This window comes from Leptodactylus fuscus, chromosome 5 (genome assembly GCF_031893055.1).
Source record: "Leptodactylus fuscus isolate aLepFus1 chromosome 5, aLepFus1.hap2, whole genome shotgun sequence".
NCBI classification, from domain to species: Eukaryota; Metazoa; Chordata; class Amphibia; order Anura; family Leptodactylidae; genus Leptodactylus; species Leptodactylus fuscus.
Window position 1 is genome coordinate 116,206,246 of NC_134269.1, and position 18,542 is coordinate 116,224,787.

General features: G+C 45.5%; 1 protein-coding gene across 1 annotated transcript in view; it reads right to left on the reverse strand.

Annotated features, from left to right (window-relative positions):
* The window catches only part of FBXL13 (F-box and leucine rich repeat protein 13), a 131,310-nt gene that overhangs the window by 9,754 nt on the left and 103,014 nt on the right, over positions 1 to 18,542 (reverse strand). Inside the window, exons 17-18 of the mRNA XM_075274106.1 lie at positions 16,665 to 16,791; positions 12,694 to 12,777 (exon numbers count right to left, since the gene is read on the reverse strand). Coding sequence (XP_075130207.1) covers positions 12,694 to 12,777; positions 16,665 to 16,791 — 211 coding nt within the window. The remainder of the gene's footprint in view (positions 1 to 12,693; positions 12,778 to 16,664; positions 16,792 to 18,542) is intronic.

The following is an 18,542-nucleotide window of genomic DNA, read 5'->3' on the forward strand; positions in this document are numbered from 1 at the left end:
CATCAAGGTCTACAACACCCATCCACCACTAAATATAGTCACTAGAGATGAGCGAACACTAAAATGTTCGAGGTTCGAAATTCGATTCGAACAGCCGCTCAATGTTCGTGTGTTCGAACGGGTTTCGAACCCCATTATAGTCTATGGGGAACAGATACTCGTTAAGGGGGAAACCCAAATCCGTGTCTGGAGGGTCACCAAGTCCACTATGACACCCCAGGAAATGATGCCAACACCTCTGGAATGACACTGGGACAGCAGGGGAAGCATGTCTGGGGGCATCTAACACACCAAAGACCCTCTATTACCCCAACATCACTGCCTAACAACTACACACTTTCCACATTCAAAAAAACAAATCAAAGTGGGAAAATACCTGGAAACCTTCTTTACTCCCCAAATGGATGGACACAAATCCCAATTTAAGCTCAACAAACAGTAACAACCACCCCTTTAAATCACGTTCCCCATGACAACCACAAATGGAATAGGCAATGGGAATTCCAAAAGCCCTCACCCTTAACTGTCATTTTGAGTGTGTGTGTGTGATGTGGTAAGACCTTCCAAAATTCACTTTTCTAGCCCTTAACATGAGCCCTTCCAAACAAAGTTACAGGACCTTAAGCTGAGCTACCAGCAGAGATTGAGGCCCTTGGCATAAGTAGAGCCTTGCACCAGCAGTGTTTTTGGCACTTAGGGTGGAGTTGAGCCTTGTACCAGCGTGTGTCCCTTAACATCAGGCGGGCCCTAAGTTCTGCGCTTTGCACAAAAGTTCCACATTAACTAGGCTGAATGGTACAAAGATTAGTAGGCCCGAGAACCAGGAACAGGTCTTGCAATGGCTGTCGGATAACGCTTAAAGCACATTGTCCACCAGCCAGTCAGCCTCTACCTCCTCTTACCCAACAGTCTTGTCCTCCTTCCACCCAAAATTCCCAATCTTCCCAGAACAATAACCCCAACTGTCCCTGCTCCCCAGGGCTGTTCTCCCTTCCTTTGACTGTACCGCAACCTGCCCCTCCATTTCGCGATTCCACGGACCTAACAGACGAGTATCTGTGTCCAGATGCTCAAACACTAGAGTCTCCTCCATTCCATCTCCGGTCGATTTGGTGGCGGATGACCAGCAACCCACCCTCATCGACGACGATGAGACGCAGTTGCTGTCAGGGCAGCCAATTGACATGCACATTGTGCAGGAGGAGGAGGCGAGACAGGAGTTGGAAGAGGAGGTGGTGGACAACGAGGACACCGACCCCACCTGGACAAGGCGGATGTCAAGCTGGGAAAGTAGTGTGGATGTTGAGGCAGGTGCAGCACCAAAAAGGGTAGCTAGAGGCAGAGACATGTCCAGAGGCAGAGGTCAGCTGCTTTGCCGAAGCCAGGCCAGACCCGGAATGTCCGAAGATGTTCCCTTTTGTACCCAGCCCAGAAAAACTCCCCCATCGAGGGCACGTTTCTTGAAGGTGTAGAGTTTTTTCAAGGAATGCGCCGAGGACAGATATAGTGTCGTCTACACAATTTGCCTCTCGAAATCGAGTAGGGGCCCTGAGAAGAGCAACCTGTCCACCACTTCAATGCACCATCATTTGGAATCCAAGCACTGGAATCAGTGGCAGGCAGCAACAGCAGGACAAACGTCGCCCGCCGTTCATGCCACTGCCTCTGCTCACAGTGCTGGCGATGCACTCCAGAGGACGAGCCAGGACATCACTTCATCTGCCTCCGCCACTTTGTTGACTTCTCCCTCATCCTCCCCTGTTTCTGTCTTATCTCCTTCTCCTGCACCATCAAAGGCACCATCAGGCGCTTCTTTACAACAACCCACCATCTCTCAGACATTGGAGCGCCGGCAGAAATACACCGCTAACCACCCACCCACGCAAGCCTAGAACGCCAACATCGCTAAACTGCTGGCCCAGGAGAGGTTGGCGTTCCGGCTTGTTGAAACTCCCGCCTTCCCGGACCTGATGGCAACTGTGGCACCTCACTATGCCGTCCCTAGCCGTCTCAACTTCTCCCGGTGTGGCGTCCCCGCCTTGCACCAGCACGTGTCACTCAACATCAGGTGGGCCCTTAGTTCCGCGCTTTGCTGCAAGGTCCACTTGACCACCAACACTTGGACAAGCGCCTGTGGTCAGGGATGCTGCTTATCTTTAAGGACAGGCAGGGTGAATGTGGTGGAGTCTGGTCCCGGGGTGCAAACTGAGGTACCCTATCTCCTCTCCCAGGCCAAAATTCATGGCAGGAGTAGACTGAAACCCTACGACGCTGCAACCTCCACCACAGCTACTAGCGGCAAACGCTAAAACACTGGTGTGGGGAGACGTCAGCAGGCGGTGCTGAAGCTCATCAGCTTGGGGGACAGACAGCACAGTGCCTCCGAGGTCAGGGATGCCATCCTGGCTGAGATGGCATTTTTTTTCCCTGCTACAGCTGGGGCCTGGCATTTTTACGCCTGTGATAATGGCTGGAACCTGGTAGCGGCTCTGGAGCTTGCCAGCCTCCAACACGTTCCATGTTTGGCCCACGTCTAACCTAGTGGTGCAAAGTTTTTTGAAATCATACCCAAATGTACCGAAGCTACTGTTGAAAATGCGGCGCTTGTGCGCCCACTTTTGCAAGTGCACAGGAGTCGCTGCTAGCCTAAAAACACTCTAGCAAGGCCTACATCTGTCCAAACACAGGCTGTTGTCCGTCATTCACACACGCTGAAACCCTACAATACCATATCTTGAGCAGGGTGTGCGAGCTGCACAGACCTTTGATGGAGTTCCATCTACAAAACCCAAGGGTTCCTCAAAGTCAGCTCCCGAAGTTTCTGCACCATGAGTTTCCAGGGGTGGCAGAGTTATGGCTAGGGGCAGAGGCATGGATAGGGATGATGTCTAGGGGCAAAAGCAGTGTGGATGTGGAGGCAAGCAAAGCAGGAAAAACTGGGGGTACAAGCTAAGGCATGGACTGGGGTGATGTCTAGGGGCAAAAGCAGTGTGGACGTGGAGGCAAGCTAAGCAGGAAAAACTGGGGGTACAAGCTAAGGCATGGACTAGGGTGATGTCTAGGGTCAAAAGCAGTGTGGACGTGGAGGCAAGCTAAGCAGAAAAACTGGGGGTACAAGCTAAGGCATGGACTAGGGTGATGTCTAGGGGCAAAAGCAGTGTGGATGTGGAGGCAAGCTAAGCAGGAAAAACTGGGGGTACAAGCTAAGGCATGGACTGGGGTGATGTCTAGGGGCAAAAGCAGTGTGGATGTGGAGGCAAGCTAAGCAGGAAAAACTGGGGGTACAAGCTAAGGCATGGACTGGGGTGATGTCTAGGGGCAAAAGCAGTGTGGATGTGGAGGCAAGCAAAGCAGGGAAAATGGTGGCTAGAGGCAAAGGGATGTCCATAGGCAGCAAGGGCAAAGATGCAAAACTCTCCCGTTTCAAGAATTTTCCTGACTTGTCTCCCCACAAAACATTCCTGGGAGGAGGGCTGAAACACCACCCTCCTCCTCCTCCGCTGTTAGATTGACCCCAGCTACGAGCTGAAAACGCTGCAACACTGGTGTGGGGAGACGTCAGCAGGCTGGGCTGAAGCTCATCAGCTTGGGAGACGGACAGCACACTGTCTCTGAGGTCAGGGATGCCATCCTGGATGAGATGGCAATTTGTTTATCCCCGCTGCCCCTGGGGCCAGGCTTTTTTGTCTTGTTGGAGGGCTCTGGAGCTTGCCAGCCTTCAACACGTTCCATGCCTGGCCCACGTGTTCAATGTAGTGGTGCAACGATTTTTAAAAACATACCCCAAATTAGCTGAGCTAAGGGTGAAAGTGCGGCACTTGGACACCCACTTTCCCAAGTCTACAGTACCTGGAGCTAGCCGCAATACACTCCAGCAAGGCCTACATCTGCCTGAAGCACCTACTGTTGTGCGAGGTCACCACACGCTCTAACCCTAGATACCGTATGTTGAGCAGGGTGTGTGAGCAGCAGAGACCTTTGATGGAGTACCAGCTACAAAACCCAAGGGTTCCTCAGAGTCAGCTCCCTCACTTTCTGCACCATGAGTTTCCATGGGTGGCAGACTTATGGCTAGAGGCACAGGCATGGATAGGGGTGATGTGTAGGGGCAAAAGCAGTGTGGATGTGGAGGCAAGCTAAGCAGCAAAAACTGGGGGTACAAGCAGCCGGTGGCATCATCACTGACAAGCACAGCTGTCTGTCAGCTGACAGGCTGACTTTCACCAAAATGAACAGACAATGGATAGACTCATCATATACATGTCAGTTACATGACAAATTTAGTGCAATTTGCAAGTCCAAGATGGGTTGGAGATCTGCAGAGAGGAATCTCACCACCTCTTGCGGGTGCCATCATTTGGAAGGCAAGCCCTGGGCTCAGTGGGTGAGAGCAAGCGCAGGATAATCGTCGTTTGGCCTGGCGGCCACTGCCTCTCCCACTGTTGACAGGGCTGGCGCTGCAGTCCAGACCAGCAGCCAGGACACCTCCACATCTGCCTCTGACACTTTGGGGAGTTCACCCTCATCCTCACCTTTTCCTGCCATTTCTCCTTTTGCCCGCGCCATCATGCGCCTCTTCCCAGCAACTCCCCATCTCCCAAGCCTTTCATTTCATGCTAAAGTACAGCGCAACCCACCCACATGCCCAAGGCTTCAACGGCCTCATCTCAAGAAATCTGGCCCAGGAGATGTTGGAATCCCGGCTGGGGGACACTCTGCCCTTTTTGGGCAGAGTGTCTACTGCGCCACCGCACTGTGCCGTCCACACCAGCACTTTCCCCCAAACATGAGGCGGTCCCTAAATTCAGCGCTTAGCCCTAAAGTTCCACGTGACCAGTTACGAATGGACAAGTGCATGCGGACAGGGACGCTACCTTTCAATTTTGGCACAGTGGTTGAATGTAGTTGAGGCGTGGACCGGGTCGCAAAATGTGGTGGCCTGACTTGTCTCCCCACACAACATTCCTGGGAGGAGGGCTGAAACACCACCCTCCTCCGCTGTTAAATTGACCCCAGCTACGAGCTGGAAACGCTGCAACACTGGTGTGGGGAGACGTCAGCGGGCCGTGCTGAAGCTCAGCTTGGGGGCCAGACAGCACACTGCCTACAAAGTGAGTCATGCCATCCTTGATGAGACGGCAATGTGGTTTTTGCCACTGCACCTGGGCCCAGGCATGTTGTCATGTGTGATAATGGCCGTAACCTGGGATTGGCTCTGTAGCTTGGCAGCCTGCAACATATTCCATGCCTGGGCCACGTTTTTAACTCATTGCTGCTAATCATTTTAAAAAGGTACCCCAATGCTCCTGAGCTACTGGTGAAAGTGTGGCGCTTGTGCGGATAGTTTTTAAAGTCTATAGTTGCCGCTGCTAGCCTCTATGCACTCCTACAACGCCTGTACCTGCTGGAACAACGGCTGTTGTGCGACGTCTCCACACTGCTGGCACTAAACATATCATGTGTTGAGCAGAGTGTGTGAGCAGCACAGACCTTTGATGTAGTTCCAACTCCAAAACCCTCGGGTTCGTCAAAGTCAAATCCCTCAGTTGCTCAACCATGAGTGGCCATGGGTGGCAGACTTATGTGAAATCCCATCCATTGCACTGGACACGAAACATTAGCATGCGCTCAGCACAACTTCGGATATGGCAGCTGCGTTAAGCAGGGTGCAGGGTACAACACAGACCAGGCCCGAGCACCAGGAACAGGTGTTAGAAATACTGCAGCATCCGCCATTTCCTTCCAATTTTGGGGTTTTGGACCCGCCACCGACTTGTCTGGACCTAAGTGGGGATCATGAGACACAGTTGCCATCAGGGCAAGCTGTGGTCATGTGCGGTTTGCAGTAAGGGGCCAGTGCGCAATTGGAAGAGGAGTTGGTGGATGACGAGGCCACCGACCCCACATGGACAGGGGTGATGTCTAGGGGCTAAAGCAGTGTAGATGTAGAGGGAAGCTAAATCAACAAAAAACCTGGGTAGAAGCAAAGGCATAAACTGGGGTGATGTTTAGGGGCTAAAGCAGTGTAGATGTGGAGGGAAGCTAATTCAACAAAAAAAACAGGGTAGAAGCAAAGGCATAAACTGCAGTGATGTTTAGGGGCTAAAGCAGTGTAGATGTGGAGGGAAGCTAATTCAACAAAAAAAACAGGGTAGAAGCAAAGGCATAAACTGGGGTGATGTTTAGGGGCTAAAGCAGTGCAGATGTGAAGGGAAGCTAATTCAACAAAAAAAACAGGGTAGAAGCAAAGGCATAAACTGGGGTGATGTTTAGGGGTGAAAGCAGTGTAGATGTGGAGGGAAGCTAATTAAAAAAAAACAGGGTAGAAGCAAAGGCATAAACTGGGGTGATGTTTAGGGGTGAAAGCAGTGTAGATGTGGAGGAAAGCTAAGCAGCAAAAACAGTGGGTAGAAGCAAAGGCATGCAAAACTCTACCCTGTTGGAAGACTTATTCCTAGGTCTGGAACACGTTAATGGCCCCCCTGGACAAATTACTGCCACTCAGGGGCCTAGTGTCACCAGGAGGGACAAGTATAGGCGCATGTTGTGGGAATACCTGGCCGACACCAGCTCTGTCCTCTCCGATCCCTCTGTGCTCTACAGCCTACACTTATTTTCTCATCTTTTTTCTGCACTGCACATCTCTTGCCTGCTTCCTTTGGGATCTTACAAGTGGTAGTCCACTTCCACAGATGGTAACTTCACTAGACAGTGTAACGGGAGTAGCTGAGGGATCGCTGTCTTAACCACTTTTTGGCACAAAATTAACTTCCAAAGCCAAATATGTTGCAAGTATATGATGCAAGGACACCTACACACCTATCTCTGACACATTGGGGAGTTCACCCTCATGCGCCCTTTTGGCCTGCACCATCATTTGCCTCTTCCCAGCCACTCCACATTTCCCAAGCTTTTCATTGCAGGCAGAAGTACAACACAACCCACCCCCCATGCCCAAGCCTTTAACAGCCTCATCGATAAACTGCTGGCCCTGGAGATGTTGGTGTTTGTTTATTTGTTCTGGAGACCCAGGCCTTCCGTCAGCAGATGGCAGCTGGGGCACCTCCCTATGCTGGGCCTAGCCGTTACTACTTCTCTTGGTGTGCTGTCCCTGCCTTGCGCCTGCATGTGTCCCATAACATCAGTCGGGCCCATAGCTCTGCGCTTTGCTGCAAGGTCCACTTGACCACCGACACTTGGACAAGCGCCTGTGGTCAGGGATGCTGCAGTGCTTATCCTTAATGACAGGCAGGGTGAATGTGGTGAAGTCTGGTCCCCGGGTGCAAACTGGGGTGGCCTATCTCCTTTCCCAGGCCAAAATTCATGGCAGGAGTAGACTGAAACCCTACGATGCTGCAACCTCCACCCCAGCTACTAGCGGCAAACACTGTAACACTGGCGTGGGGAGATGTCAGCAGGCCGTGCTGAAACTGATCAGCTTGGGGGACAGACAGCACAGTGCCTCCGAGGTCAGGGATGCCATCCTGGCTGAGATGGCATTTTTTTTTCCCTGCTACACCTGGGGCCTGGCATTTTTGCGCCTGTGATAATGGCTGGAACCTGGTAGCAGATCTGGAGCTTGCCAGACTCAAACACGGTCCACGCATGGCCCACGTTTTCCAACTTGTTGGTGCCATGTTTCTTTGAAACCTACACCATTGTGCCTGATATACAGGTCAAAGTGGGGCCATTTTCGTAAGTGAGAACTAGCCTCTGCTAGGCAGAAAACATTCAGAGCACACTCCTCTCATCTTCGCACCGTTGGCTGGTGGAGGAAGACGAGGGGGTTGGAGTGGCATCTGATGTCCCTGTCCCACACGAGGCTAGAGGGTGCACTTCAGTGCATCCCATTGCTTCACCACAAATGGTGTGAAGGGGAGTGGAAAATGGAGGAAATGGAGAGTGACCCTTACAGTTGGGGCCAGCAAAGGCATGCCAAGTAACACACTGGCACACATGGCTGACTTCATTTTGGGTTGCTTTTCAACACATATTTCACATCATGAAGAACAAATAATACTGGATTTTTACAAGCCTCGAACCCCGGTCTAGGTCTAATGTCTGTTCCTTTCTTATATTAGGGGAGAGGGGAAAAAAATTACTTCAGTGATACGTTTAGCGTACATAGACTGACTATTAATGTGTATCCCACTTAGTGTTGTTAGGGTTACACACCGTCACAACCTGGCTAAAGCTTCTATAGCTGTTAATAAAGTCAACATAACTTTACGGTATCCAAAAAGACAGCTGGTACCGACAGAGAGCAAGACAAATGTCAACCAAAGCTGTGAGCTCTGAACACCCACAGTGACTTTGGCGTCATCATCATTATAAGGGAGCGGGTGGTAATAAATAACTTGGCAGTGCCTAAAACCCAAAAAGCTTATACAACTATATTTACATTAAGATACACAAATGACACTTTTCAGTAGCATGTCATGAGACAAGCTGATAAGATCTTCCTTTGTGCAGTGCTATTTGAAAGTTAAACGCTGCCTTTATTTTAATTCTGGAGAAGGTGCAGACATTAGATTTAGAACATGTTGTCTTCATTGTCCAAATCCTCTATATAGGTAACGTGTTTTTCGGGCCGAGCTGTCTGGGAACGAGCTGGTGCAGCACTGACAACCTGGGTGAATATGGCAAGAGCCTGAGATGTAGGGTGAATGAATCCCCAAATTATTTGTGGAATTCCCAGTGAGACAATGGCACTATCTACCAGTAGCAAAAATTGTGGGTGCACGTAACCCCAATATATTCTTTGAATTACCAGTCAGAAACTGGCACTATATGGCAGTAGCAAGAAATGAGGGTATTTGTAACCCCAATATATTCTTTGAATTCCCAGTCAGACAATGGCACTATATACCAGTAGCAAAAATTGTGGGTGCACATAACCCCAATATATTCTTTGAATTCCCAGTGAGACAATGGCACTGTATAGCAGTAGCAAAAATTGTGGGTGCACGTAACCCCCATATATTCTTTGAATTCCCAGTCAGACAATGGCACTATATACCAGTAGCAAAAATTGTGGGTGCACGTAACCCCAATATATTCTTTGAATTACCAGTCAGAAACTGGCACTATATAGCAGTAGCAAAAATTGTGGGTGCACATAACCCTAATATAATCTTTGAATTCCCAGTGAGACAATGGCACTGTATAGCAGTAGCAAAAATTGTGGGTGCACATAACCCCAATATAATCTTTGAATTCCCAGTGAGACAATGGCACTGTATAGCAGTAGCAAAAATTGTGGGTGCACGTAACCCCCATATATTCTTTGAATTCCCATTCAGACAATGGCATTATATACCAGTAGTAAAAATTGTGGGTGCACATAACCCCAATATATTCTTTGAATTCCCAGTGAGACAATGGCACTGTATAGCAGTAGCAAAAATTGTGGGTGCACGTAACCCCCATATATTCTTTGAATTCCCAGTGAGACAATGGCACTGTATAGCAGTAGCAAAAATTGTGGGTGCACATAACCCCCATATATTCTTTGAATTCCCAGTGAGACAATGGCACTGTATAGCAGTAGCAAAAATTGTGGGTGCACGTAACCCCCATATATTCTTTGAATTCCCAGTCAGACAATGGCACTGTATACCAGTAGTAAAAATTGTGGGTGCACATAACCCCAATATATTCTTTGAATTCCCAGTGAGACAATGGCACTGTATAGCAGTAGCAAAAATTGTGGGTGCACGTAACCCCCATATATGCTTTGAATTCCCAGTCAGACAATGGCACTATATAGCAGTAGCAAAAATTGTGGGTGCACGTAACCCCCATATATTCTTTGAATTCTCAGTCAGAAACTGGCACTATATACCAGTAACAAAAATTGTGGGTGCACGTAACCCCAATATATTCTTTGAATTCCCAGTCAGACAATGGCACTATATACCAGTAGCAAAAATTGTGGGTGCACATAACCCCAATATATTCTTTGAATTCCCAGTGAGACAATGGCACTGTATAGCAGTAGCAAAAATTGTGGGTGCACGTAACCCCCATATATTCTTTGAATTCCCAGTCAGACAATGGCACTATATACCAGTAGCAAAAATTGTGGGTGCACGTAACCCCAATATATTCTTTGAATTACCAGTCAGAAACTGGCACTATATAGCAGTAGCAAAAATTGTGGGTGCACATAACCCCAATATATTCTTTGAATTCCCAGTGAGACAATGGCACTATATAGCAGTAGCAAAAATTGTGGGTGCACGTAACCCCCATATATTCTTTGAATTCCCAGTCAGAAACTGGCACTATATACCAGTAGCAAAAATTGTGGGTGCACATAACCCCAATATATTCTTTGAATTCCCAGTGAGACAATGGCACTGTATAGCAGTAGCAAAAATTGTGGGTGCACGTAACCCCCATATATTCTTTGAATTCCCAGTGAGACAATGGCACTATATACCAGTAGCAAAAATTGTGGGTGCACGTAACCCCAATATATTCTTTGAATTCCCAGTCAGACAATGGCACTATATACCAGTAGCAAAAATTGTGGGTGTATATAGCCCCAATTCTATTGCTGGGGGACTTGCAGGGTATTTCTGAGGTGAAGGTGGGGGGGCACACCGTTGGAACGGGGATTTGGGGTGTATATATGGGGTATACGGGAATACACTGTCAGTGTGTTCCATTCAGGATCCTGGGAAAGCTGGGTTGCGGCGATTGAGCCCGTCAGTGCCACGTTACACTGACAAGCTTCTCCCTGGAATTGAAGTTATATGTAACCCCCATATATTCTTTGAATTCCCAGTGAGACAATGGCACTATATAGCAGTAGCAAAAATTGTGGGTGCACGTAACCCCCATATATTCTTTGAATTCCCAGTCAGAAACTGGCACTATATACCAGTAACAAAAATTGTGGGTGCACGTAACCCCAATATATTCTTTGAATTACCAGTCAGAAACTGGCACTATATACCAGTAGCAAAAATTGTGGGTGCACATAACCCCAATATATTCTTTGAATTCCCAGTGAGACAATGGCACTATATACCAGTAGCAAAAATTGTGGGTGCACGTAACCCCCATATATTCTTTGAATTCCCAGTGAGACAATGGCACTGTATAGCAGTAGCAAAAATTGTGGGTGCACGTAACCCCCATATATTCTTTGAATTCCCAGTGAGACAATGGCACTATATACCAGTAGCAAAAATTGTGGGTGCACGTAACCCCAATATATTCTTTGAATTACCAGTCAGACAATGGCACTATATACCAGTAGCAAAAATTGTGGGTGCACATAACCCCCATATATTCTTTGAATTCCCAGTGAGACAATGGCACTATCTACCAGTAGCAAAAATTGTGGGTGCACGTAACCCCAATATATTCTTTGAATTCCCAGTGAGACAATGGCACTGTATAGCAGTAGCAAAAATTGTGGGTGCACGTAACCCCAATATATTCTTTGAATTCCCAGTCAGACAATGGCACTATATACCAGTAGCAAAAATTGTGGGTGTATATAGCCCCAATTCTATTGCTAGGGGACTTGCAGGGTATTTCTGAGGTGAAGGTGGGGGGCACACCGTTGGAACGGGGATTTGGGGTGTATATATGGGGTATACGGGAATACACTGTCAGTGTGTTCCATTCAGGATCCTGGGAAAGCTGGGTTGCGGCGATTGAGCCCGTCAGTGCCACGTTACACTGACAAGCTTCTCCCTGCAATTGAAGTTATATGTAAGCCCAATATATTCTTTGAATTCCCAGTGAGACAATGGCACTATATGGCAGTAGCAAAAATAGTGGGTGTATATAGCCCCAATTCTATTGCTAGGGGACTTGCAGGGTATTTCTGAGGTGAAGGTGGGGGGGCACACCGTTGGAACGGGTATCGGGGGTATATATCGGGTATATGGGAATACACTGTCAGTGTATTCCATTCAGGATCCGCGGAAAGCTGGGTTGCGGCGATTGAGCCCGTCAGTGCCACGTTACACTGACAAGCTTCTCCCTGGAATTTAGCTCTTATAAGAGCTGTTGGTTGTCTTCTCCTTCCTATCTAGCCTGTCCCTGCCTACCCAGAATCTACCCCCTAGCTAACTGGACGGAAACCTCCGTCCCCGGTGAATTGCAAGCTCAGAATGACGCGAAGCTGGGCGTCGCTGTTCTTTTAAATTAGAGGTCACATGTTTTCGGCAGCCAATGGGTTTTGCCTACTTTTTTCAACGTCACCGGTGTCGTAGTTCCTGTCCCACCTACCCTGCGCTGTTATTGGAGCAAAAAAGGCGCCAGGGAAGGTGGGAGGGGAATCGAGTAATGGCGCACTTTACCACGCGGTGTTCGATTCGATTCGAACATGCCGAACAGCCTAATATCCGATCGAACATGAGTTCGATAGAACACTGTTCGCTCATCTCTAATAGTCACTGCTGATTTTACAGCAGTATGTAGTTGGGGCCAATTTGTATAGTCTGTTGAGAGTAAGGTATGGTGACATAGACAGCTCTCAGAGAGACATAGGCTCAATGTTGCAAAGGATCCACAATATATCAGGGAATAGTGTTTAGTTATTGTAAAACTGAATATATCAATTAATTTCCATAGTGTGAGTAGGTAAATGCTTCACAAACTGAAATACTGACACAAAAAAATAGAAAACCCTTTATTTTTATAGTTTCTGTCAATAGAACAGTATGTTACCTGTATACCGATGTCAGTGATTCCCATGCATTCAGATACAGAAAGCTCTCTCATTTTACTCTGGGCCCCAAGAGCAGTAAGTCCCTGTGAATACAAGAAGTACAAACTTACTTACCCAGGTTTTGATTTGAGAAATGGTCAATTGTTTCCCATTTCTTCTGACAGGAAATTATCTTTAACTGTTGCTGCACAGATACCAGACTTGGTCTTAGTTGCATACATTTGAGATGAATTTTTGTTAAGACCTTTAACAAAATATTTCAGTATCTTTGAAAATATTTGTGGTAAAAACACCCTGAACACTATAAAATATCTTTCTGTGCCATACAGGGCTGGCCGTATATGGTATGCGTGTACATATCAATAACTCGATTATGAATAAAGCTATGTTAAAAATTAACACACCATTGTTTTCCTTGTGCAATTCTCCATGTGTTTGATGTGTCACATGACCCCCTTCCCATTGAAAAAAGTAAAGTTGAATCCAAAATGGCAGCTTTGCCAATGGCCGCCATGGTCGTCACCCGGCTTCAAATGCTTCCCCCCTCCCATGTAATAATATTCCACAAATGGTTCGGTGATATCAGAAACCACTTCCATTTTATTTGGGTGTATCCATACTTATCCTCATTCCCTATCATATACAGAGAATCTCGTAGGTCAGGCATTTTATGTCCTCCATGCAGTAAAATGCTGTGTGAGTACCGTGTAATCTGGGTTCCAGATGTGAATGCCATTTCATATCACTCTCTTTGTACATAGTTTACCTCTAGCAATGGGGCATGCAATGAATGAGCTCAGAATGTCGAGTAGTTTCCTTTCATCATCCTCTTCTTTATTATTATTAGTGTTACATAGTACCAGCTTTCACTATATAGTGGTCATATAAACAGAATGTATAGGGACATTATGTGAATGAACACATTCTGTTTGCTACAGGAGGAAGCAGAGCGCAACATAAGTGGATGTTGTAATGGTTGGTTAAAGACCACCTCAGAACTGGCATTTCCAGATGTTGTCTATGAACCTATCAATGTGTACTCTAAAACAGAAAATATTTCAGATTCCCCATACCCCAGACGCCAACTAAACCTCACTGACCTTACAAGAGCACTTTATAAATGCTAATAAATCTTATATACCAGCTCTGTGGAAATCCTCTGTCTAGCCGTTAGGGTAAGTTCATACAGGGTTTTTTGGTCCGGAGGCTGAGGCAGCCTCAGGTTCCAGACCAAAAACCGGGTGGCCGCAACTGAAAGCCGGTGCACTACACTACAACTCCACTATGGATTAGGCCCAATGAATGGGCCTAGTTGGGAGGAGGGAGTGTCTTCAGGTGGATTCGCGAGGTGACTCCGCCTGAAGAATGAGCATCTCGCTTCTTTTTCCTGGAGCCAGAACAAACCGGCTCCCATTGATTTCAATGGGAGCCATCTTTTTGGCCAGGATTTTGAGGCGGATACGGCCTCAAAATCCTGACCAAAAAACTCAGTGTGAACTTACCCTAACTGATTTAATGAGTCCACAAGGTGGAAGGTACACAGTGTATGAAGGATCTTACCGTGTCCCAAATTTCCTTCTGGAAGACTCCCTTTAAGGTAAATTGAGCCCACATGGTATTTTCTGATGTTAGCTCTCACAGGATAAATTATCTGACCTGGCGTTCAGTTTTAGATGGCATCTTACAAGTAAAACATAGTTGTGCATGTAAAGATTCTATACCTACCTATTTATAGCACTAGGATTTCTGTGACCCAACCCCCCGCTTCTAGTATTGTAGTGTGTAGTAAGTGAGCAGGTTCTGTTAAAGGACATGACCACACTTACTACCCCTACATGAGGAAGGCTTTTAGCATGTAATAGGAGGAAATTTGGCTACTAATTTCCCCATGGCTTATTATTTGGCAAAAGATTAAAATGATTACCTTTGCTAGGTACACCTTAGTGTTGTTTTTTTTTTTTTTTTTTTTTTTTTTATTGTTGCATTATATCTATTATTGGCTAGAAAACAGTGTCTTATTTCTTTTGTAGCCTTCATTTCTTCTGTCCCCTTTTCAGAAAGGGCCTACCCTGTGACTGTTATCTCTATTCTAACTACTCATAAGCACTCATGTAAGCTGAAATTTTCTGAAACTAGTATGATTAAAAAAAAACAATAAGTTATACGTAGCCTTTAAATTGCTCTAACCATGGCAGTGGCTTTTGCCACAAAGTGACCTTGTGACTGGTGAATGTAATGTAATATACTATTCTTGCATATTTCAGTCTGCAGAATCTTTAAGCCTTCATAACTGAGGTCGATGATTTGTAAGCATAAATAATGCTCAAACATAGTAAATCTCAGAAATGTGATAGAAAATGTGAGCAGGAGCCATGAAGCAATTGTTATCTCCTCCTTTCCTTAGACTGAATTCCAGGCTGATGATCGTAGCCTACTAGGCAGTATGTGTTCTTTTGTAGGCTTTATAGATAAACCATAATGGAATTTCTTGCCTCTTGGGTTTTTGGTTACAGAAGGGGGATATAATTTAATGAGAGCCCTTGAAGAAATAAAGCTGACTCATCAATTAAATGGAAACCAGACCTCTTGAAAATAAATGTAGAAAAAATAGCAGACTGTGCATTTTATAACACACAATATTTAGTCTGCAGCAGTCTCCTTACTGCTTGTCTTGCTTTTTAGTGAACAAGTATTTCCTATGTGGATGGAAGTTATACTAAATTACAGTGTCATGTTAAAGCGTGGCATCCTAGGCTATAATCACATACGTTATTATTATTTCTAGTCTACTCTGTGTAACTGTGGTTCTTTAAACATACCATTGTCACAGTCTGCGCACTGTGACATTCAGGTGACTGCAGTAAGGGTAGTCCAGACCACTTTTTTGTACCCAGTTAAAAGGTATCATTGACTGTTTCTCTTGGCTTCTATTGTAAAAATAAGAGGATCTGCGTTATGTTACTCCTTTAACCTCTAAAGGTTGATTTGCCTTAAAGGGTACCGCTCAACAAGGTCAACAAATATGGTATCTTGAAGTCTTGGATTTTCATGTCCTGCCACTTACTACTGTCACTACAATGTAAGAACATGATATAAACAAGGCTGAATACTTTTTAACATTGTATCCCATTTTAAAACAATACCCTTCAGCTAAGGCTTTATGCACACGGCTGAGTGTGCTGTCCAATGCTCTAATCCATGGAATATGGAGTAGGTCCAATCCACCTCTGTGATAATGGAGCTGAGCTACACCCCTAATTGAAATAAAAGCTATTCCTGTATATTCTTATTCTCATTTTGGGTTTTGCTAGGCTGGCATTATATATTTACTTGATCATGTTTTTTATGTTTAAAGGGGTTGTCCCATCACAAGGATCCTATCTATACTGCTTGTTAATGTGAATGTATGGCTTTTCCTAAATACACTGCTTCAGCAAAACTGCTTTGTTTGTCCACTATCTTACTTTATTCAATTCATTGTTGACAGAGCCCTTGACTTATCTACTCAAAAGTCAAGTGATGTATCTGCTGCTCTCAGGGGGGAGGGAGGAGGGGCTAAGTGCACCGGAGCGAGCCTGTGTTTCTAGCTATTCCTGTGTCTGCACCACGTGATCTAGCTTCCTGCTATCAAATAGGGGAGAGAAGCTGCTTTCATTTCTTCTGTTCTCCCAGTTATCTGGCTAGCTAATTCAATTGTGTTCATTATGGCAGAGACAGTCAGTCTCTGTATGTAACACAGAATGGCGTTGTTGCTGCCTGTACTTCATAGTCCAATATGGGTGGGCGGAGCTACACGCTAATTTAGGGGCAGAGCTAAACGGCAGGTTGCATGTGAAACCCCACCCACCAAATGCTGCAAGAAACCAGGAAGAAAGAAGATTTTACAGCAGTGAAGACTGGTGAGTATGCGACGTGGGAATACCCCTTTAAGTACTGTATTCTCATAATTGTGGCAGCCATTTATACTTACTTGATCTGTAATGCTGGTTCCAGAGATGTCAATGGAAATAAGTGAAATCATATTCCCAAGCAGTTCAATGCCAGAGTCTGTCACATTTTCACAGAAGCGTAGGCTCAAGAAGTTTAGATTGTGACACCTACAATTAGGAAAAAAATACTCAGCAGAAACAGATGAGTGTAACATGACTGGACTCTGTATCTGCCACCATTCTGGAGAGTTTTCTGACCTCAGACATTTATATCATATCACTGGAATGCCATAAACATTTTACAGTTGAATGTCCCACTTTTGGACACTAGTCACTCTTCTCAGGATAGGTGTGGGTCCTAGAAGTTGGAAAACCTATTTAGTCTGTATGAGTTTATCATATAGTAGTACCTATGCTACTTAGTAGGGTATTGCTTATTCAGTTTCTATTAGAAGGTTATGTTGTACTATATTAATGCCATTGCTTTGTCTGCTAATTGCTACATCTGTACTTTCGCTTTCAACCTGGTTCACATCTGCGTTTGGTAATTTATTCAGGGAGTCCGAATGGGGACCCCCCAAATGGACTACCGAAAGCACTGGCAAGCAGTGTGCAGTGAAAGCACACAGACCCCATAGACTATAATTACCAAATGCAGATATGAACTAGGCGTAAGTCTGAAGGATTGACCTTTGTTGAAAGAGTCTAGAGGCTAGAGCTTCTGACCAATCACATTCATCATAGCATTGTCAGCTGACATCATAAGCCAATTAGCGGCGTAATAATATACAAATATTCATCATCAGCCTTTTAGTGAACATTATGGGGGGGGGGGGGCAAACGTTGCCTCCAGTCACATGACCTGGGGGTGATGACATCGCTAGAATGCCCAGGTCCATTAGAGGCATCCCCGGGACAAGGTAAGTGAATAAATATTCCCTGGAAAACCCCTTGAACTTTGAGTATTTACAGTATATCTAAGCCATCACAATACAATGACAATTTCCACAATGTTCATCTAACCACAAGAGAAAATTACATTTCCACAGCATGCTCTTAAATTATGCTGAATAGAAAATACTGTTTAGTCTTCTATTTTTAAAGTTTCTACTTTGTTTTATGATTTTGCAGTACTGAATAGAATAAAAAGCTGTATTTTTTCTGTCTCCAAAGGGGACATTTAATTTTAATTTGGAGTTTAAAGAGACAAGAATTTTTGGTGCATGGAATGCAGGGTTTAAGAGGTTAAATTACATCTAAGGGGTTGAGAGGTTACATCTGCCTTGCAAAGCAAACGTTTTAAAGAAGTAACACAAAGTGCTAACCAATACTGGCTCAAAGATTCCTAGCCATACGACACATTACTTATATCATAACGTCCAAATGAAATCTTTTATTCTGGTAACGCTGTGTTCTAATAAAGCAGAAAGTCATGGTACTATTTCACATGCTATAATAGTTACAAACCTGTCCTATCACTCCAAAAAGCACAGCAAGCAAGAAAAAAAGCACTCTATAAAATTTACTCCAGCAATTCATTTCTGGCTAGAAAGTGGAGCCAGTGTCTGCAGAATTGGCAAGAGCGAAGATGACTTCAGAATCATTATTGTGCGTCCAAAACAAATCACATTTAACTGATTTCTACACCCACAAATGTAGAGCAGATTTCATAGTACTGTCATGTCATAATACAAACCAGGCAACAAAACAAACTTAGCATTAATAGTATGTACCTGTATATGTAACAAACCCATTTATGTTAGCTCCTAAAGGTAAGAAAATCCCAACACACGACTTCCAATGAGTCTAAAGCAATAAGTGCTGTTAGTTTTGGTGCCTGACATGCCTTTTAGACTCTGTAATATCAGTTGGGTAGTCAGGCAGGAGCAGGCAAGGAGGGTGTGATCCTGACACTGTCA